Raw genomic sequence first — 23,605 nt, 5'->3', positions numbered from 1 at the left:
GCTGGAAAAGCAGCTTTCATGCAATTTTGGCACACCGAAATGGAAAGACAACAAGAGATGCATGCAACTCTACTCTTTAGACAGTTTTGTAGAACCATTAACTACAGTGGATTTCAACATCTGTCCTAAGAAATATAAAGTTTTATAAATATAAAAGCTGTATTGTTGGCTCCGGACCAATTGCGCCATCAGACGCTGCGGTGTTGCTCCATTTGCAAACTAATGGCTGTTCTGTAGTTAAAGTGTTAGAAGCAAATACCTTCGCACGTCTGAACTAGCGGAGAAGTGAAGCTTGTCATACTACATAATAAGAGCTTCAGGCTTGACAAGTTAGCCAAAGATGCTTTAATGACTTCCAGTCTGGCTGCACAACATTCCAATTGTTGTCATTGTGGCTGTATTGACTGTGGGCTTCTTCTTTAAAGCTGTCGATATTCTGCATTTGCATATTGTCAACATATCACATGAAAAGACCAAAACAAACAAGGCATTAATCCATCTCTAAATACTTCTGGGTCCCTTCTCTGTGTGAGTCACTCCCCCAAGCCCATTCATTCATTGTTCTAAAACAGCTGGGGACTGTTGTTTTTAAAGAAATGTTACGTTGTATTTGTTGGGACTACTTTCAGCAGCTGATTATTAAACCTTTGGTGCTCTCATGAGTATTATTTGGCAGCAGGACTGTGTGACTCATATTTACTCTACAGTGTTATGTTAATGACGGAACGTGTCACCTAGTGCAACAGTGTGTTTTTAATCAGTTAACAATGGAGCTCTGCAGCACAGATGAAAAGCTGTATCAGGCTTTGGCTAAATAAGCAATACTTGTTAGCAGGATACATTGGTTTATTTGTTTTTGTCTTTTTGATAAAAAAAATTAGAAAATATCACCAGCCACATCCTTTTAATTGTGTTTTATGAAGCCAGTGATCCAGATCGAGCTTCTACATTCAGTTATGTATGTCTTTTTAAAGTGGTCATATTATGCTTATTTTCAGGTTAATCATTTTATTTAGGGGTTGAACCAGAAAATGGTTTAATTTTCAAAAAACTACATATATTTTCTAATACTGCAGCACCTCTTTTCACCCTGGGAGTTGGCCACTCCCTTTTAGCTACAAAATATCTAACTTCTACCTGATCTTTTTTGGGAGTTGCACATGTGCAGTACCTAGTTAAGGAATACTAGCCAATCGGAGTCAGAGTAGGGTGGTCCTGATCAGCTGTACATGTTCCCAAACCAGTTTCGCAACCTAGACTGGAGCAAGAGTTTCAGAGTGGTGAGTTATTAATCTGTAACAATAATGATCTTTCATACGTAAAGTTTTAACCCTGCACTGTCTCTACATCACAGTAACAACTTTATGTCTATTGACTGGCTGGAGGGTATCTAAGGAATGGAGTGTGGGGGTGAGGGGAGGCAGCAGGTGGGTGTCTTGTCACTTTGTGTGCTGCAGCTCAGTGTGTTTCTCCACCAGTGTTTTTGAGGGAGTGCCTGACTAGCCGCTAGGCGAGCATCATGACGCGTGTTACATAGTGACGCAGATAGGTTATGGAAGTAAAGTCTGGACTAAAATCAAGCTATGGACAGTGTTTTCTGTGGGAGACTCCCTTTCAGGTGGACTTTTTTTTTACTTTGCAAACATGCACAAACAAGATATATAACACAATAAAGGAAAGGGAAAGAAGCCAAAAAGCATAATATGACCTCCTTATTGCAATGTGCCTTTATAATTGCAACTTCTAGGATTGACTAAATTTGCAGGACCACAGCTATTAGAAGTTTCAATGCTACAAATAAACAGTCAAAACACATAATGGACACCATTTTTGATATATGATGTTTTGACATTTGCTCTTTGCTCTTGTTTGACAAAACAACAAAGAGAAACTTAGCCCTAATTAGTTTCCTCACCATCATACCAAGTATGATATTAAATTTCTAAGACCTAACCAACCCCTTCCTTCTCTTACCTGACAGGTGGTGTGTGTTCTCTGCTGCATAGGGATTGGCTGAACCCGAGGAGCCACAGTTGGACTGGACTAAAGGTCCGGTGATGATGACAGGGCTGGTGTCTGGGTGGAGCAGAGCAGCTTTCAAAGGGCTGATGGAGTTAAAGTGGACTACTGAGATGCAACCGGTAAAACCGAGAGCTGCCACCCTGGCCAGATCTGCGTCTAAATCATCAGACCCTGTAGAAAGAAATGGAATGATTTGAGAACTGTATAAATGAGCCACAAACGAAAGAATGTAAAAACATTTTCTGCTCTTCACTTTCCTTCAGTTTCTCAGCATGGCACAAATATTAAACCAGTTGGTTATATATAACTTTACTTCTAATTTAATTATGTTCATATATATATATATATATATATATATATATATATATTTGTTTACACCAGTGCAGCAGCAGGATACAAACTGACATCAAGTCAGGATCCACTATCTGATCAGAAAGAATGACAAATGACACCCTCAGCTTCCATTCTGCATTTATCACTCCTCAAGACAGATTTGCACTCTTGCCTCATTGTGTGCATTTTTATTGATTTAAATCCCTTCATCATTCCCCAGCAGTGTAAACAGCAGCTGTGAACGCCACATTACCGCTGTAAACCGCTGCATCAGTGTCTGTTCAGATGACTGAGAGGTGACTGTGGTTTTACCAGCACACATCTGCATGTTGATGAGAGCAGCAGGAAACATTACTGCAGCCTGTAAGCTCCTCTCAGCTGATTCACTCCATCACCTCTCTCCCTCTCTCTGTCGCTCTGTATTCCTTCCGGGTCCATTAGTAAGGCTGATGGATGACAGGGTCGGCAGTAAACGACAGAAACTCCACTTCGCTGCTGCTTTTCTGATCTTTGATCTCACTCTCTGGTTTGACAGGGGTGAGGAGGTCACATGCTGACATGACGGGGTTAAAACACACCGAGCTGAGTTGCAACGTGGTACTGGAGCTTTACTGCCAAAAAGACAAATGATCTTGGAGACTTTGTATTGGGTGGTCCATAAGATATGTGGTGAAGTAGCCTCACATAAAGTGTCTATTTATTTAGTTTTATTATGACATTTAATCACTTTTAACTGTGTTAAATTATATTTGAACAGATATGGATATTTGAAGGCTTAAACCAGTATTTTTTATATTAACCAACTGATTTTTTTTTAACCAACTGATTTTTTTTAATTTTGATCAATTTCATGCTGAAATATGGCAGTGCTCTAATCATAAATTTCAAGCATAATTATAATAAGCTTCTGAAACCAATTACAGCTAGTGAAAGCCTATGTTGAATTTAATCAAAAGAAAAGTAGTGCTTGCTCATGTGGGATCCAATGAACCTTTTCTGAGGTTGGCTTCACAACCACTGCAATGCTGACCACAAGAAATATGTAACTAAACAAGCTACATCATATCCTTGAAAACGGAAAATAATGACCTGCTGATGTGTCATTTTTAAAAAGGTTCAAACTTAGTACAATGAACTGATGTATGTATCTGTCTGAAAATACATAGTTTGCATTACCACATAACTAAAACAAACGGCTGCACGTTTTCTTAAACTGCACTCTGTTGCAAGACTCCAGTAAAGGGCCACTTCAGTAAGAAACTTCTAAATGCAAGAAATTGAAAAAGACTTTGTTGTACTGATGAAAGCCTTTTTAAATAGCCGACTCATGTTTTATTTCTAATAGCCAGTGTGTTTCCTTTTAAACTGACAGTGCGGTTGCTGTGTCTTTGTCTTATCAGAGCACAGACTGACTGCAGCCTGCGGCCTCTCAGCCCCTCATGTTATTAAGAGCTTAATATCTCAGTCCGTCTGTGATGAAGCCATGACAGAGCGAATTACTGTCTCATCCCTGGTCTGTCCTACAGGTCCCAGTCCAGGACTACACAGCTAAGTGGATAAAGCATGGTAGTAAAACAACGCGGGTTGGTGACACTTTGCAATAAGGTATCTATTAAATGGACTCCTGTTCACTCCTGTAACGGGCAGGTAGAGTGTTGACCAAAAAGTCTGACTCCCTGGATTACAGCTGAGCTTTTTACTGAGCATTTTACTACATTGTGCATTTCTAACGACCATAATTTACCAATGTTGAAATTTTTTTATTTTTTTAAGTTAAGACTAGACTCTGAAGTCATCTATTTATCAGTCAGTCACAAGAAAAAAAAGGATTATTTAAGTACGAAGTAAATGACAGTTGGTCTTTCATCAATCTGTATGACCTTAACCTTTTTCTAATTACTGGGTATCAGCGTGATCTGGATGCTAGAGAGAACATAACATAACAACAAAACATAACTGAAAGGCCCAAGATGTGTTTCCTGCAGTAATAATAAGTAAGCATCAACTGCTCACAACATGTTCTAGATGTGAACCTCATTTTAAAGTGTAACACAAAAACTTATACATCATATTGCTAAATCCAACTTCATTATCTGCTGAAGTAGTTTTCTGTTTACTTATCTTGACTCAGCACTACTTACTACTGAGATAAAAAAAATATGAATCACTTTATCATACTGAGTGCTAACAGGTTTGGCTGCATTTATTTCTGTAGATTTTCAGAGAAAGAAAGCACATGCTGAGTGTCGGATGAGGCCAGTCATCTCAAAGCTATGAGTGCTCTCTAACTGAAAAGGCCTCGTCTCTGCTTTTACTACCTCCTCACTTACCGTGCACTTTGCCCAACACCAGTGACTTGATGGCGTTGAATTCTCCGTCAGATGTCAAGTTGAAGTCTTCTCTGGTATTTTGGTCGATCTGAAACAACCAACATATTTCTCTTATTCATTGTGGGTCAAATGTTTTTACTGCCTCACTAGAGTGATAGACTAAAACTTTAAAATGACTCACTAAGTTTGACTTTTGTGTCATTATGTTCTCAGTGTAGAAGTCAGAAACTGTTGTGATATCTGAATTTGGAACAGTGTCCAGCTTTCCTTTTATGTTTCATCTCACCAGCTCAGTGGGAGAAATGAGCGACCATACTTTCAGTGAAAAACTGAAACAGTCATCTGGGGTGAAATTCTCCACTGGAGATTATTTTAATGAGGGCTTCTTAACAGAGATTCTCACCATGTGGCTGTGGCGAGGAAAGTTTCAAACTAAAACACCGCAGCTTAAAGAGAGACTCAATTTTGGTCTAATATTTTACTTTTAGCCCCATTTGACTTTATAAGTAGAAGTTTTAATTACGATTACTGCATTGAGGTATCACTTCACTTGGCACTCTGGTTAAAATAACACTCAGATGGGGTCATAAACTTCGGAAAAAAAACATTTAAATTTAATTACAAATGTGATGTTTAGTGATGTGAACCATTAATTCTGGCCCTTTATTCCCCATCATCTGTTGTCGAACTGAACTAAATGTGATAAAGAGTCAAAAAGAGCATTTAAATGTATGGGTATATATTTTATATTATTTAATTATATGGTTTTAGCAGTGATTTAAACATAGATTTTTTCTTGAAATAGTAAAGATCTGGGCCGGTATTTTTTAAGCTTCTCAAAGTGCCATTTTAGTCTTAAGTGCTGAGATTTCATGAAATTTACTCCTACTTTTAAACTTAAGAATAAAAGCAAGTTATCAAATTTCTTAAAGCTAAGAATCACTCTTACTCTCCCAGTTATTTAAGACAGCTCCAGAGGTATCTCAAGTGGTTAGGAGCTGTCAGGCATAAACTCTGTCAGCGAGTTGGTGAGGGACATCATCTCACCACTGACTTTACACAGTAATGCGTTTTCAGTTAAATTGAAGGTGATGATGATGCTTTTGTTTATTTGCCACAGGACAAACGCAGCAATGCTTTTGATTTTGGCCCGTCACAACCATCAATAAGCCGAATAGTCATGGAAACAATTATAGCACTTCAGCTTCAGAGCTCCACACATTGTCATGTGCTTAATCGACTTCCCAACAACACCCCCCGTAATCCGTTCATGCAAATAGCCGGCTTCACAGGAGCAGTAGACGCATTTGATGGCGCTCATATAAAGATAAACTTTGTTTTTATCTTTCATTTATTAATGTGTAGGCCTATATCATAATGTATTCTCTTGAAAAATCTTTATTGTTAAATGTGTGTTGAACATAAACTCCTCTTAGGAATTTCACCATTCAATGTGAATTTATCTGAGAATATTCTTAAATAAGGAAATCTATTCAGTGATTGGTCATTAGCGAACATCGTCATCCAAAATCCTGTCTCAGTCTTAGTGCTGATTTGCGGCACAGCAAAGTGTCTAAGACTGACACTTAAGATTTAGTACTACACTTCACTCAAATTAGGACTACGATGCTTGATAACTAACTTTTAAGTACAGCTTTGAGCCAAGAATTTTTACTAACTCTTAAGTCTGTTCTTAGCAGTGTTCTTATGAGTAATTCTGAGAAGCTTGATAAATACGGGCCCTGACAGGTATGTTGCAAGAAATTATACATGCTGCAGATATATAATAGTGCTGTGCTCAAGAAATAAAGTAATGCAAATGGGTGTGGAAAGTGGTGACAGTGCTGTTCTGCTGATATTGAAAGAAAAGCTCCAGCTGAAGTTTCCTTTGCTTTAAATTGTTATGATTCAATTTGGTTTATTTTAGTTTCTGCATATTATAACCTGGAGTCTGAACAGAGTAGGCTAACTGGAGCATGCTGTGAGATCAACAGGAAACCCTCACATGGCACTGGCCTCTCTGATAGCAGTATGAAACAAGGTATTGGTAGCCCAGGGTGATTTAGCCTTCAGTGAGTCATTTCTCAATAGGACATCTGCTCAGGGGAGAGGATATGATACTGTCCACTTGTGAGACTAGTGTGGTGACTGTGGGCTGCTAGCCATCAGGAAACAGCAGACTGAAACTGTTGCTGAGGTTCAGCTGATGTCCCTTGAGTATGTCGCTAACAATGTAATGATTCAAGGTGATGGAAACTGGCAAGATGAGATGCACCTCATATTTCACTGGCACAACACTGTGAATCAGGAGGCTGCAGCCCATGCAAGACGAGGTCACCTTGTGTTTCATATTGGGGTGTTGATAATTATACAGACATTCAAGCCTCCTGGTTTGATTAAGTTAACCTCATATATCATCCGAGGCTGTTGTTCACAAGATAAGACATTCAGTAGATCCAAGTACGATTAAGATGCTTCATATTTCATCTGATGCTCCTCTAATGTGTAATTTGTCCCTGCTGCCCTGCCATAGCTCTGCTGTCATCACTGTGCCTTATCGGTGAGAGAAACAACACAGTACTGAAGAGAAGGGACACTCTTTGTTTCCCTACTTTTTGGTAATTAAAATAAACAAAAACACACACGTGTGATCTACCTTGTGTGTCATTAGTTTTAGTGGAAAGACAAATAATTTTAAAGAGGTGGTATTATACTTTTTGCTTTTCATTGCAGAAATGTTGTACCTGTACCTGCTTCCAGGTACTTTTTCTCGTACCACCTCCGTCGAGGTTCCAAGCGAGCTGAGGGATACTAAAATGTAACGTGAAAACACGACAGACTGCTAATTGGTCAGAGAGAATCGTCACTATTCACTGCATCATCATTGCGAGCGCCTGACAGAGGCCAGCAACATAAAGTTTTATATTTTCCAGTTTTCGTTTGGAATTTCATCACTAAATCCACTTCTGAGAAGTTTTGAGGTGAGAAATCAGCCGTGTAGATTTCAAATATTGACAGTTTTACGAGAATTGAAAGATGTGCTTGAATATTTTCGGAATTGAGGAGCTCCGCAAGTGGCTGCGGGGGAAGCCTTTGCCAACCCGCGGGAGGAGCGGGAGGAGCGGGAGGCCGGCCAGCCAGCCAGCCGTCTGCTCACAGAGCCCTCTGCTCCCACCGTCACACAGACCGCTGCAGCAACAACGGCCCGACTCTGTTTGGGCCTGAAAATTTACAATCACAACCTGTAAGTATGCTTTATTTATTTACAGACTATTCAAGTGCGGAGCTGTTTTAAACGTTGGCTAACACAGCTAAAGTTATAACTATAATGCTAATGTTACACCCGATGTGAAAGCTACTGATCAAACGTTCAAATTGTTTGGCCAATTTTTATGTAAAATTGAGTTGAAATATGGTGATTTTTGTAGTGGTTTATGGTAAGATGTGGAACAATGATGTTGTGTGGTTGTGGACTGGTGAATAACTTATACCATCTGCTAGGTTACGGTCGCAGTCTGAAGCGACTTTGATTTGGATCACACTACCTTGTTTCTTACGACCCGCCCTTCTCTGCTTCTGATTGGCTAGTAGTCCTTACCTGGGAACTGCGCATGTGCAACTCCCAACAAAGATTTTGTACAAGTAAGATGCATCACTCTGTAGCTCAAGAGCGGAGCGTACAACACATAGGGTGAAAAGAGGAGCTGCAGCAATGTGCAGTATGAGAAAAATATGGTGTTTTTTGAAAATTAAACCATGTAAACCTGTTCTGGTACAACCCCTAATTAAGACTTCGAACCTGAAAATGAGCATTATATGACCATTTACCAAAAACTTATTTTGTTGTGGAAAATTGATACAGTTTGACACAAATAATACACTGTTTCCATCTATTAGGTGCTACTGTCCCTGTTTTCACTAGAGGTGTGCAAAGACGTCATTATCTGCATCTGTTCACCAACATAATGATCGGTCTCTATATCTGTATTAAAATAGAAGACATGAAGTGGAAGTCACATTAAATCGGGCACATTTTCTAACATTATATTCATTAGCAATGCAGTTGTTGTGCCTTCAAAGCACAAACTTGATTTAATAAATACTGTACTTTTCATACTGATACTTTCAGGTGCACAGCAGGTACTTTTTTATAAGCACAAAAAACATTTTTTTGCCTATGTCCCCTTTGGGACTCCGTAGAATAATCCTTAATTCCAAAGCGCTACAGTTGCAATGAATGCCAATCCAAAAACACATATTTGAGTCTTTTTTATTTACCAGGGCGCACCTGTTGGTCACACAACAACTGGGGTGCGATTGATTTGTCACTTTGTCACTTTTTTGTGCTCGCCTAGTGGTGCATTAAACCACTGATTAATTCAAGTAGATAAAACTGTTTTTTCGCCATGCCAATGTAGAATAATTTCTAAAAAATACTCATTATGACACCATCCTTCATCTTTGGCATTGTTGTAGCCAGAGCCGGCGCTTCCTGTGGGCAACATAGGTAGCCATCTAGGGCGCCATCCTGAGGGGGGTAATCTAGCATCTAACGGTAATCTAGCGGCGTGAGTGAGTGGCTGAGCAACTGAGGGAGCGACATGCAGCTGCAGAGAGAGAGAGAGAGAGAGAGAGAGAGAGAGAGAGAAAGAGAGAATGAAGTGGTTACACCTTCATGGCTTGGCAGTAACTACTGAATTGTCCCTAGCAACAACTTTGATAAAAACATTTAAATATTAAATAATACATCTTGTCTCTAAATGATCTTTGTTGGGAGTTGCACATGCGCAGTTCCTAGTTAAGGACTACTAGCCAATCAGAAGCAGAGAAGGGCGGGTCAATGAGAAGCAAACATGGCTTTGGTTCAGCTGTACATGTTGCCGACCAGCTTGGCAACATGGAGTTTCAGAGTGGTGAGTTATTAATCTGTAACAAATGTATCTTTTACATTTTTTAACTGAGTTTTAAATGTTTTAACTGAGCTCTGTCTCTACATCACAGTAACAACTTTATGTCCACAGACTGCCTGGAGGGTAGCTAGTGTTTGGAAAGGAGAGGAGAGATGTTTTTCCTCTGGTGTTTTTGAGGGCGTGTTGGAGTAGCCGCTTGGTGAGCATTATATGACGCACATTTAGCTTTTATTCCAGCCTTTTCAAAGGGAAGCGACTGGACTACAAACGAGCTGTTTTCAGGCAATTCAGAGCAGAGTTTTCTGTGGGAGATGGGAACTCCCTGTGGGCTGGACTTTTTCACTTTGCAAACTAATAGGTTTGCAAAGTGCACAAAAAAGGAGAGGGAAAAAGCCAAAAAGCAGAATGCCACCTCTTTAATTTACTTTATGAGTCACCTGAAGGTAAAGGGACAAAACAGAGCATGAAAAAGACAAGACTTTTAGTATTCCCTTCATGTGTATGTGTGTACATTTCTAGGTCTATAAAGTAGATGGGTGTTCTGTAGTCTTTATTATAAAGATAAAACATTTAAAAGAAACAGTTTAAAATTCATTAAAGTACTGTAATGAATCAGTCCCTGAAAGCTTTCGTTGCCATTATGACAAATATAACTCACAGGTTTCAAACCCATTTCTGTGTATTCAGTAGATCTTATAGATTCAGTAGATCTATAAGCACATTCATCAATCGCAGTGAGCTATTCTCACGCCTTGATGGACAATGTCGGGCTAGTATTCATAACAGTGTTAAAGTGTTGAAAAAAAGACATTTGCAGATTAAACCTATTTTACTAAATGTTTTGTAAATGCAGTTCATCATTTTTCTCTTCTAAAATGTTACCATTGCTATATATATATATATTTAGGCTAAATAAAATAATTAGACTATATTTTATTTAAATTGTTGATTTTATTAATATTATTGTTGATGCTCTTGTTATTGCTTGTATACGACTACAATATGAAAAGCCTAAATAATAATTTAACATAATAATATAACTTAAAATCGGTCACAACTGTCATATTTAGGCATAATGACAAAGTGCGTTTTGCAAGTTTCCAGGTGAGAAAGTCAGACCGAACACATCTGGAAACATTGTAGTTCGAACTAAGTAAGTTGGTTCAAACTTACAGTCGTACTTCAGATGTTGGTTAGTTTAACGATGCATCATACCATGGTTGTTACCTTCTGTTGAAAACGCACCCCAGTACAGTCCCAAACGGCTCGTGTCTGTCAGATGGTCTAAAGTGGACACTACCATATCAGCAGAACAATAACGTAGGCAGATGCACAGCAGATACTGTTCACAAACCGCCTGGCCATTCCCGGGTGAAACTACACACATCCCCATGACACTCGGCCAGTAAAGATCTCTGAAGCTCTCCCCTCCTGCAGCCGCAGACACATCAGCAGCTTCAGACAGACCAGCAGAAAAGAAGCAGCTGCTACTTTAATTTAACACCTTTCTTCAGTTCCATTTTCACGCGGTTTATCACTTTCCTGAGTGGACTTTTTTCACCCTCAATAATAACGAGCAACTTCGGTAGAAGAAATATCTGTTTCCGTTGCATAATTTTTGTGATTTTCGGAATAACATTCGGGTTCAGGTACATCCCCAGTTTCCACAGGAGTAGAAGGGACTGAATGGAAGCCATGTCCAGCTATGTGATTTCATTGAAACTGGCTACAACAACATTTTAGAACAAAACTTGAATTGGGTTAAAGTCAGGTGTTCACATGGAGAAAATCTACTGAGGACACTTTGATTCTGGCATCTGTTTTCTGAAAATGTAAATAGTTAAGGCAGCTTAGCATCAGTAGTCATTAGCAAACAGGACGACCCTTCAAATGGACCAAATCTGAGACTGCCAAAAGTGAGAGTGAGCAGCTTTGATAATTAGGAGAAGCCTTATTGATCACTACAATGTTCTGTCCTCTTGCAGCCTCAAATTGTAACGTTCACGACTTTGTCCTCACTCAAAAATTGAAATCTTCTCTGACAAATCTGTGCATGTGCTCTCTCAAAGTGAATTAATTTGCAGATTTGATGGCACCCAGAATTAGTTTTATTTATCATTTATATGCTTTCATACATCGGACTAATCTCCCAAAAAATGGTATTGTTCAACTGTCTATACCATCATGGTGTAAATAATAACTATATTGTGTGTGTGATTGTGTGTAATGTTACCTGCACAGAAACAGAGTTTGTTAGCCTCCTGATGGTAACATTGTGAAGCTGTCCGTCGGCCAGGCTCCTCACTCTACTTCTCAACACTTCAGCATCTCTGTTGCTGTCCAGCTTGTATCTCACCTCCAACTTATCTTCACACACACACACACACACACACACACACACTTTCCAATTTAAACTTTTTCTCAAGAAAACATCTAGGTCTCCTTCTCTAGTCTTTACTTATCATTCTTTATGGGTGTATTTTTCACTTCAATGATGAATCGGAATGATAAGGATCTGAGTCAATAAAGCTTTCCATATTAAGAGGATTATGGGGTAATTACCTATCAATAACACAACTCCAAATCTAATTCATTTCACTAATATTCAGAGGATTAAGAGCAGATTTAATAAAAGCCCTGTGATGTCTTCTGGCTTCTTAAAAACGATTTTAAGATGGATAAGAAATGATATATCGTCCTTCAAATGCACAAATATTGACATTCATTATAATTAATTGCATAAAGAACATTTAATGATTATGATTCATTATGTTCTTTTGTTAATACAAAGGTGTAATTACCAAGAATAAATAATAATTTGGTGTTAGTGCTCATCCAGTTAGCTGTTGTTTCTGATAATAAAAAGTTAAGTTAAGTGACTGACAAGGAATATCTGTGTTTGGGCTGAGGGGGTTTAACTGCAGCAGAGGGGAAAAGAAAAAACTAATGAGTCAAACAAGAGAAAGCTCTCTGGGATTTAATTGGACACTTTAGTTTAAGTGCACCTACCTGGCGACAGCATGAAACCTTAATGCCCTGCTGTCCATCAGCTTCCTCTAAACCATTAACACCAGAAAAAATCCATCTACAGCTAATCTAGCAGCAAAGTGCTGATTTTATTAGTGTCCTGGATGCTGAAAATGTAATTTTAAATTCAAAGTGCCTCCTACTACTCTTAAAAGCCAAATTCAAAACATGATTATTTCACACAAAAGTTTCTTAAACACATCAGCAAGTTTTCTGCTGTTTTATTCAGCAGCACACTGACCTTCCACCCATTAGCAGCCCACCAGACCTTTACTCCCTCAACATCACTCATCAGTTCTCAGTGATAAAACCAGTGGACTCTTTTTTTAGCCGGACACAAAACATAATAGCCGGCCCAGCTGGACAGATTAAAAGGCAGTAGATGCTGACAGGGGAATCCAGAAAGAGGAAAGGTCTGACAGATCCTGATAGATCTGGTAAAGCTGCAGAGGAGAAGGAGGAAGGAAGAAGGAAATGAGGAGAGGTCGATATCAGGAGAAGACAGGGAAAAGGGAGACGATGAGAGGAAGAGGGGAAGAGAGGTAAGATGGGAAGCTGGGAGGAGCCGAGGAAGAGGGAGAAAGTAATTGAAAAGGGTTGAGGGAGGAAGACGACGAGAGGCGAAAAGGGAAAGTCTTGAATAGACGTACTCTCTGAAAAACAGGAGGAGAGAACAAGAAAGGAGAAAAAAGAGAGCAAGGCAAAGGCAGCAAGGCAAAGGGAGGGGTAATTAGAGGGAAGAATGAGAAAATACACAATATTAGGAAGAGTGTATTTGAAGTAGGGAAAACCCACAAGATGAAGAGATTCCAAAAGTATTCAAATAAAAGAAACCCACAAAGGGAACAAAAAAGAGGGGAGGAGGCCATTTCAAAAAAGGAAGAAGGATTGAGTCAAAATAAGACACTCCACCTCAACTCAACTTCTGCCACATAAACAAACTCCTTCAAAATAAAAGCCTGCTCACCGTGCTTGTTGATGAGCAGGGCCAGGTACTCTCTGTAGTAGGAGCTGACGTAGAACAGCACGGCCGGACTTTGGTTCGTCCTGAAGCTCAGGGAGACGTTCTCTCCTCTCAGCGTCATGTCAGAGTAGATGGAGGACGGCAGAGCGCTGCTGTTCCTGCTCAACTCGTACGGCTCCTTGAAGGTGTAGCTGACAGACGTCCCCGACTTGAAGCTGGCTGACACCTCTGGGGGAAGAGAGACAGTCACAGAGAGATTACAGTAAATACTTTTATTTGGCAATATCAGAAATGGAAAGGAAAAATTAACGTTGATTTTGTAAGATATGTCAAGGTAGTCAAAGGTGTTCTTTGAAAACAGTGGGGCCACACTGGCAAAACATACATCACTACAAACATATTCAAACCTCTTGAACCATGAAAGATGAATGGATGCTTTTTGATGTTACCAGAACAAGAGTATGGCTATTGGTTTTTCATCTTGACTTGAGTGCTTTTTCTTTCTTGTTTGCTTTGTATTTTCATTTTAGGGATTTTACTCCCTCTTACTGGCAATGCCTCTCCGGCAACCTTATCATGGTAGAGAGGTTTGTGTTTCCCTATGAACCTAAAGGCTGTGTTGTCTGGAGCCTGGTGCTCCTGGTAGGGTCTCCCATGGAAAAGTGGTCTTGGGGGAGGGGCCAGACCAAGTATGGTTAAAAAACTCCTCATGTCAAAACGAGGAAGAGGAGGAACTACCTTGCTCGGGGGAATCTCGAGCCCCCGTCTGGAGCTTCGCCCAGAGGAAGGGCTCATCAGCGAGTTTCTGGTGCCACGTTTGCCACAAAGCCCATAGTCACAAATCCCCTAAGTTGCTAAGTTGGAGTTTACCCAGGTGGATGAGTGGATCGCCTCCCTATGTGCGGGCCATAGGGGGGGAAACTCTGACTCTGACTCTGACAGCAGTATTCTGCCTTCTTGGAGACCCTGAATGGAGTCCTGTATGGGAGACACCTGGAGAGTTGTGATTGGGAGGAATGGGGAACCATCCAAGCTGTGTACAGCAAGGGTGGGACACTGGACCTCTACTGAGGAGGTAATTGGGCGACAGAAGGAACACTTTGAGGAACTCCTCAATCCCACTAACATGCCTTCTATGGTAGAGGCAGAGCATCAATTTCCCTGATGGCAGTCACTGAGGTCGTCAAACAACCCCACAGTGACAAAGCCCCGGGGAATGATGAGATCCGTCTAGGAATGCTAAAAGCTTTGGATGTGAGGGGATGTTTTGGATGACATGCCTCAACACTGAGTGGAAGTCAGGGACAGGAGTCCAAACCGGAGTGGTGGTTCCCCTGTTCAAAAAGGGGGACCAGAGAGTGTGTGCCAATTACAGGCGTATCACACTTCTCAGCCTCCCTAGTCAAGTCTACTCTAAAATGCTGCAGAGGAGGGTTTGGCCGATAGTCGAACCTTGGAATGAAGAGGAACCATGTGGATTCCGTCCTGGTCGTGGAACAACCACAGCTGGTTAATGTGGCTCGGGAAAGGGAGGTTTGGGGTCCTCTGCTGGAGCTGCTGCCCCTGCGACCTGACCCTGGATGAGTGGTGACGGATGGATGAATGGATGGATTATTCACAATGATACTTTCCCATCACAAACAAACAACACCACAGTTAACATAGAACTGGACCATGAGCCTTTTAGGTGTTCTCGACTGTCAGAGTTGAGATCAGCCCAAAGTAACCCAACTAATGAGGCAAACACCAGAGCCACTTTGAAACGGGCCCAGAGAGACTTTCCCATCCCATCATTCTGAGAAATGTGTTTATTTGCATTCTTGAGGCTGACACGACCCCCGCTATAAAACAGCAAATTGTTGTTTTTACACAAAATATTTTAAACAAAATATAATGTATTAATGAGGGAGCCAATAAAAGAGTGCTATCAATCTTTTCAGTTTGCTCTCTGCAAGAAAATGAATGACAACATTTCCAAAAATGTGAAGGGAATCCAGTGAAAAGAAATTACATCAAACAATCAAGAAAATTTACTGAGCATCAAAAAGTTGCAATTAGAATTAATACAAATTAAACAAAAGTCTTAAAGAGCTAGATCTGTGTATCATTTTTGTACCATTCATGTGTGTAAGCAGTTGATTGGCTCAGCCAGAGAAAGACTCTTATACACATGCTTTACTGGCCCAAAAATGCAGAGGCTTAAAAATCTTTTTGGACCTATAAAGAATAAGAAGAACTACTTTATTAACGCCCTTGGGGAAATTCAACGGACACCTCTCCAGCTACCAGTCCACACTCCATAGTGTCTGGTCCAAGCTGGACTTGAACTGGCAATCCTCCAGTTGCTGTCCCCATGCAGACAGAATATCATACACTGTTAAATTTCCTGCAATCCAGTATAACTGGTTAGCAAAAAATACTGCATTTCAGATTGCTTTCATAATATTGTGTTTGACCCTCGTTGCTCTAAATTTCAGGAATAATTGAAGCGGTTCATAACCCTAATAGTAGCCAATTCTTTTTCTGCCTTTTATTACTTTAGTTTTGTTTTATTGATAGCTTTCCTGGAAGTGAAATGCAATGACTTTTTAACCAACCAGTAGAATAATTATTCAATATTACCAGGAAGAGAATCATTTTTTAAAATGGCCCTGGGTTAAAATTTTTACAGCATCAAAACAACACTGACGTTGCCACACAGGGCTGTTCTCAAAATACCAGCATAAAAGCAGGAAAAAAATATACACAAACTATATCATCATTTCACAAATGCATCAAAGCAATTAAATTTTACTTTCTGTGCCTCTGCCTGCTAATGTATATGCTGATAGGTTCAATAGAAACCATTAGTTGTTAGGAAGAGGGCAAAGAGAATCCTCTCAGTTACTGAACCCAGATCAAACACAGGACTGCAATACATAGAAAAGACACTTTTTGAGTGAAACCTTTGATGTCATATAATAACTAAGGACTTTGAGATGAGTGTTAAGTGCAGCAAAAGGTTAATATATATATATATATATATAAATATATAAATAACAGCCTATATACACACCAAATGACTGATCAGACGTCATCTTTATGGAGACCAAGACATTCAGGGTTCATCTGTACAGTGAAGGACTCACAAGCCAGTACATAAAATCAAAACAGCTTTAACCTTGGAGGTTGCCAGATATGAGTCAACTACATTAAATGTAAAGCAAAGAGGAGGGAATGGAGACATGATGTGACACTGTAGCATGTTGTAAAGTGGTTAGACCGGCCTCATAAAGAGAGGCCAAGGTAGGTGGCACCATCAATGTTGTTTGAGCTAAGGAGAAATATAAGATTATATATAAGTTTTGTTCATATCAAGAATGTGCAAAGCGACACAAGCGTATGCGAGTTTGAGGGCAACATGAGAAACAGTTGCTGAAACAGTTAATCCACACCATTGGCTGTGGAAAGAGTAACACTGGATGTAACTTTTGTTTGTTTATAAAAAAAAAAACTCCAGACACCATTAAGCTTAATTCATAAATCATTCAGCTTGTATGGTCTCTTTAATGTGACAAGCTGCTGTGAGGAAGTGATATTGTTCTTAAATTAGTCTTGCGAATTGGTTAAAAATAACCAAAAATGACCTTCAAAGAATTGAGAAGATTCTTAAGCCAAAGGACACCTATAGCAACATTGGATAGTAGGTCAGTATAACTTGATCTCTACAGTGTGTACCTGTATGGCAGAAGACTCCAGTGTATGCTGACAGGCTGCAGTCACAGTGGAAGCCGTTGGCCCTCTCCACACAGCGGCCCTGGTTCTGGCAGAATGAACCGTAGCTGCTGCAGTGACCTGGACAGCCGGGTCGAACCCCGGGTGTGATCCTCGCCCTCTCCTCCAGGTCTAGGGTGACGCCGTTCAGTTGCAGGGAGCGAATACAGCCCCGAAAGCCCTTCTGCCTGGACGCTGTGCCTCCTGACAACATAAAAACATTGTTGTTGTTTTTTACATTACATTTGTTGTACATATATACATGTTTCTGTGTGGAGTTATAAAATGTTTCATTTTAAACTTCCTTTGAGGCTGAAATTACTATGTCAGTAATATCACAAGCAATCAGCATCAAAGCATGTAGGAATTGACGCCACACAATATTCCTGTCTATCATCTTTGTCCCAGCCTTTATTTTATTTCTTTGTGTGCTGACTAGTCTGTATGTTTTCTTTCCCTCTAGTTTTTCATTTCTCCTCCTCGTGTCTCATGTAAAGCTGATCCACATGTCGTCTCTACTCCCCCAGAAGCTCCAAACTGTCAACACCTTTATGCAGTGACACAATGATTAAACAGCAATGAGGCATCAAGCTGTAGGTAGAAAGCTGAATCGGGACATAACTTTCATCAGCTGTCTTTAGGTCTGTAACATAGCATAATTCTCGCTGTTGACAGGCCAACTAGGTAGTTGGCTGCCTTTCTGAATTACTGTTTGGTAATGTCTATATATTCCTTGCACCATCTCCAGCACCTCACTTGCAGTTTAATTTAGCTACAAACCTGAGAACAGTGAAACATTATAAATAATACATGTCCACCATTGCGCACACACATCCTGAGCCTTCATGGCACAGCAAGAGTTCAAATCTGACAACCTGCCATTTCTGCAAAGATCACGGATTGAAATTGTTATTGTTCTTAGAGTTCAGACATGCCAGCACTTTGCTCTCAGCCGTCAAAGCTGACAACTTCCTACTGTTCAGCAGCAGCAGCTTTTCACACCAATAAATCACTGAGCTCTGTTAGGTCCCTCTCTCTGCTCTGATACAGTTCTGACTGTAAATTCTTGAATTATGTGAGCTTCACTAAACATAACAGATGTAAAATATTGTATAATAAAACTTTAGTTAGATTAATTTTAATTTAGAAATATAAATGCATGTATTATGAAAGTGGCGTATACATGGTACCTGGCACCTATTTCTAGGAAAAATGCCTAAAATAACATACCCAAAAAAAATCAGTAATATCTCCTCAACCATTAGGCCTAGATGCAGAATTCTGGTCTCCTTTGGAAGGTCAGAAGCTAAGGAATATAAATCCATTGTAGATTAACATATTTATTTTACCATTACAGACTACATGGATATGAAATACAGAAAAAATGTGATATTTTCATCCACGCCTGGTAAAAAAAAGCTTTTTTTAGAACCGCGAAAATCGATTACATCCCCCGTACCAGGTCAGTCTGTTCCCAAAGGCTGGAAGCCTACCTGAAAATTTTGCATCAGAAAACATTAACATCTGCTGTTGTCTGGTGTAGGTTATTTGTTTTATGCAAAGAACATTTCATAAACTACGACACAAAACTTCACAACAACTGACAGCAGTTGCCAATAATACATTTGGGGGATGGGGCAATCATCATAGATTATAATTTAATTGTGTGTAAGCAATTATTTGTCTGGCTATTACTTGTCAGACCCTTGACTCTCAGCTACACATAGGGGTCATTTAATCTGTTGAAAGTCTCCTATGTTAGCTAGGAAGTAGTTTTTTGACCAACAGTGAAAACAAACAATGACAAATTGCTGCTGTGACATACTGTGTAGTAGTGAAGTGTTTCCATGTGGAAAAAAAGACCAATTGTATGTAAAACTGAACTGGACTATAAACTTTTCTAGGGCAGGTTGAAATGTTTCTACAGTATTTTCGCACAGGTTTGTTCATGATTTCAAATTAAAGTATTGCTTTCAAAAATCTGAATGAAAATAGCCATCATTCTTTCTGGTCTAAGAAGTTGTTTGTTTTGTTGCTGCTTTGGTTTTAATAATAATTAACCTAATAATAAAACACTGGATTTTAAGTGCCTTTCACATTACCCAAGCAAAAAACAATGCAAATGAAAAAGTGTGTCTGGTTTTGTTGTAAGAAGTTGGTTTCTAGATTGATTACTGAAAACTGTTGTTTATTTTTCATTCAGGAGTGTATAGACACTGAATCTGCCGACAGCCATTAAGATCATTTATAAAAATAAAAACATAATGAGGGATTTGTGGAGTAAAGATTAAAGCAAATATCAAAGAATCCAAATGCAGATAAACTCCACATCTGACCAATTCTGAGTAAAGCTACCAGTGAGTCCTTCAAGATCAGTGACAATTTCAACCTCATACACAACCTCAGTTCTAACAAGACAATTACACGTCTCTCTACATGAGTTCGTACTGTGAGAGAGCACACTCTCTACAGAAGCATATAGTATGAGACCACATGATACTGAATAGAAAAACAATTAGTGAAATGGAGATCAAAGCAACCATCAAAGGCAAAGTGCGTGACTCAAAATACAAAGAACCTTGACATGCAGGCCCAGAAAAGTGTAGAAAGAGAGAATGCACTTAAAACTGGGGAGTTAGAAGTTCCTGCTTAAATCACATTAAAAGTTCTTTTTGATGCTGATTTAAATGCATCCACTAGTTGAAGGGTGGTTAATTTAAATAGTTTATTTACATTTTAAGTATTATTCTGTTAGTTTTGTGCATTTCCTCTTGTTGATAAAATCACCAAAGTGGTGGCTGATTGACCAGCACCAGAAACAGATGTGGTTCTCAAATGTCTATTTTCACCTCTCTTTGCATTGCCTCATTCGATTGAGCCTTCTCTATGTCTGCACGGTGCCTTTTCTTCCAACTGTGCAGACGGGCAAAGCAAATTTCAAGTTCAGGAAAAAAGCGCTGTTTGCGCTTTGTGTGCCACAATGAATATAGAGCCCAAAATGCAGATTTGATTTTGCTGATGTAGCAACAATGAGGATTTGTGAAGTTTAAGTCAAACAATATCTCAAAAGCAGTCTAATTACAGAAGGTCTGCTTTTAAACAAAATGGAAATACGGTGTCTTACTGACCCACGCGAAGGATGCGAGAAAACAAATATCTCAGCACACCAGCCAACAGAGTTGCCAGTGCAGCACCAATAAACCACTGCTTATCTATCCAAACCAGGCAATACAACAAGTAATGTGAAATGCTGTTCGCAACGAATGCAAAACTCTTTCAATTGAAACTGCTGCGTGTGGATATTTTACACCTACAAATATCAGGCAATAAAAAAACTATAAATCCATGCAAGGCAATACAACGGGTTATTAATTGAAACAATGGCATTCACTGCCTAATAAATCTGTACAAGAAGTAATTAAGTCTCATAAATACACAGTTTATGGAATTATGTCTTATGAATTCATAAGACAACACTGTACCTCATTGACTCATACAGTTGAGTAGACTGATAAATCCGGGGAGTTCTCCAACAAGCACTGCATGTGATAACATAGTTGATCTACTTACTGCATACAAAAATTAGAAATCCAAACAAAAGTAAATGTTTTTGCTTGTGAAGGCAGGATTATGGCTCATGAATAAGAAGTACCAGTATAGGTATAAGTAAGGAACGGATTGTTGATTTCAGTAAAGGAGGTAAAGACACACACTCCTGTCTACATCAGAGGTGCTGAGGTGGAGCAGGTGAACAGTTTCAGGTTCCTGGGAAACAGCGGACCACAGAGGACCTCACAATGTCATCTCACATCTCCACGCTGGTAAAGAAAGCTAAAAAAAACAACTGTATTTTTTGAGGATGCTTAAGAAGGCCAAATTCCCACGCCAAGTTCTTTTACAGAGGAGCAATAGAAAGCATCCTGACTGGAAACATCACAAACTGGCATGGGATGTGCACGGCCCAGGACCGGAGGGCTCTGCAGCGGGTGATTAAAACTGCTCAGAAGATCATTGGTACCCACTGTCTGCTATGTAACAGAAGGGTGTTACAAAACACAATTTCACTCTATAACTTGAACCTACCTACCTTCCTACATGTCATAGCTCACACAGCAGTGTTGTGGTTTTAGGATTGCATTCAAGCTGAGCTGATATTGATTCTTATTTATACATCCAATGCTCTAAGTAGCTTCCTCAAGGAGACTTTAACAGAAAATGCATTATACTTATTACTGTTCTATTCTTACTAAGGAGGATGGAAGTTCTTCATACCTGCATATCAAATTAACCATCAAATCAATTTAATACAAATACCAAACCAAACGGGTTCCATTCAAATACACACATCTATCAGACTTATTCCAGGAACTGTACTGATAATTCAGAAGTAAATGTGTATGAGTTTAGGCTGATGGTGGTGACCTCAAAGTAAATTCTCAGCTAAACACATTCAGCAAATCAATATTCACCTCGATTTCCCTACTGCTGCTGCTGCCTTCATCCAATCTCATAAACGTTTGTTGGTTTGTTTTCTCTCTAGTGTTTTTACTGATATGAAGTGACATACATAACGTTTGCAGAAGGATAAAACCTGATAATACATGATGGAGTTCCTTTTTTTCTCGGCTGCAGGTCAACAGATGGAGTGAGAGGTTAAACAAAATCTGAATTATAGAACTGATCTGATGAAGTTGAGACAAACAGGGCTGCAGTATGGATGAAGTTGACATTAAAGATGGTTAATTACATGACAGCCTATGAGATAACGTAAAGATTCATCTTAATTTACAGATTATTTAAAGACCCTCACTGCAACAAATCACATCAAGCACAACACTGATCCCTGATGGATGCTTATTTAAGAAATGTGATTATTGATAAGTTGTCGTGAGCCATCAACTCAGCCTTTGCATTCATATTCAGTAGTGCTGAGCAGCTGATAGCATTTAGCCACTAGCAGTTTATCACTATGAAACAGAATATTTAGTTTAATTTTACTGTATGTAGGGCTCTGTTGGAGGATTTCAGACTTGCTACTATCTTGGGGCTTGGATCTCAGTCTATCAAGAGTTTAAACTGTAGGGCTGTGAACAAAGAAGTAGTAGAAGCCCTATAGAAAGGAATTGCAGACTCAGCACCTTTCATATCCAATACAGCTGTGTAGACAACAAGAGTCAGCCAATAATAGATTAACATATGTGAACAAAGAGAATATTTTTAGACCTTTTCGAAGGATTTAATCCCAGTCTGACGGCGATCACATCCTGTACTACCTTCCATTGATCTCTAAACTTTTTCTATTAGGTTTGCCTTTAGAGGGAAAGTTGCAGTATTGGATCCCTAATATATAATGTGCCAAACTGGCATCTTCCGTATTTATCACCACTTAACAGAAATTAACAATTCAGCATGTGTGAATTAGACAATTATACTGAGAAAGATTGTTTTTGTTATTAGTTCATCTTATACCCTATAGTCCTAATACTATACAGATATATGATTATAAATCCAGTCGCAGTCTTTACAGTTAGAATTACTATCAATGTTAAATCTAAACCCAAGTCATGTCCTTTAACTAAAACAAAAAAATCACAATTGCAATTCACATCGTGTTGATGTACTCAATCTTTTGTGTCTTTTGTTTATGAACGGTACCCAGTGAAGTGACCACTAAAGGCGCTATGCAGCAATGTTTTTAAGAGTGAGCCCCCATTTTGTTAGTCTCTTGGAAACAGGTATGTGCACACAGTCCTGGTTGAGTGCTACTGGCAGGTGGTGGTAACTTGCTACAAAACATAGCAATACCCCAAAAAGGGCAGGGAAGGGAGAAGCTACTAGCAAGCAAGCATAGATGTAGGTTTTAAATTCTTACGAGGCTCTAAAATTGTTTTATAAGGACGTAAATGCATGTACACATGTATTAGGCCTTAGGGTGCATTAGGATACTCACAATGAGTGTTTGTTAAGAGACAGGGAAATGTAAACAACTCTCTGTAAAGTCTGTAAAGAGACTTCCCTGTGATGTAAATAAAGTTGGTTGTGAAACTGTTTATATGCTAACCCTATGTAATTAGCTGTCCTGCACAAAAGCCTTGACTACCAAGACAAAGCACTGTCTATGTTTCATTGTTTCTTTCTTAAGTTTACATCAGACAGCACTCTTGTGAGTTGATTGTTGAGTTCAGCTATTGATGGCTTTAATTCAAATATAGAGTTTGCAAATGCCCTGAATGATTTTTATTTACATTTTAATGACAAACATGATT

The 23,605-nt window shown here is 39.3% G+C and overlaps 1 protein-coding gene across 2 annotated transcripts in view; it reads right to left on the bottom strand.

The window, feature by feature from the left end:
* Positions 1 to 23,605, bottom strand: part of LOC119901722 (contactin-associated protein-like 4) — a 120,887-nt gene that overhangs the window by 4,587 nt on the left and 92,695 nt on the right. For both annotated transcript variants that reach the window (XM_038717341.1, XM_038717342.1), the window contains exons 18-22: positions 17,304 to 17,543; positions 13,590 to 13,814; positions 11,829 to 11,962; positions 4,686 to 4,773; positions 1,975 to 2,193 (exon numbers count right to left, since the gene is read on the bottom strand). In XM_038717341.1, the coding sequence (XP_038573269.1) occupies positions 1,975 to 2,193; positions 4,686 to 4,773; positions 11,829 to 11,962; positions 13,590 to 13,814; positions 17,304 to 17,543 (906 nt within the window). The remainder of the gene's footprint in view (positions 1 to 1,974; positions 2,194 to 4,685; positions 4,774 to 11,828; positions 11,963 to 13,589; positions 13,815 to 17,303; positions 17,544 to 23,605) is intronic.

Source organism: Micropterus salmoides, unplaced genomic scaffold (assembly GCF_014851395.1).
Source record: "Micropterus salmoides isolate LMB-PRFRI ecotype aquatic unplaced genomic scaffold, ASM1485139v1 Ms_hic_scaffold_14, whole genome shotgun sequence".
In the NCBI taxonomy this organism is placed as follows: Eukaryota; Metazoa; Chordata; class Actinopteri; order Centrarchiformes; family Centrarchidae; genus Micropterus; species Micropterus salmoides.
The sequence above is the reverse complement of the archived record's forward strand: the minus strand, read 5'-3'. Positions and strand labels throughout refer to the sequence as shown.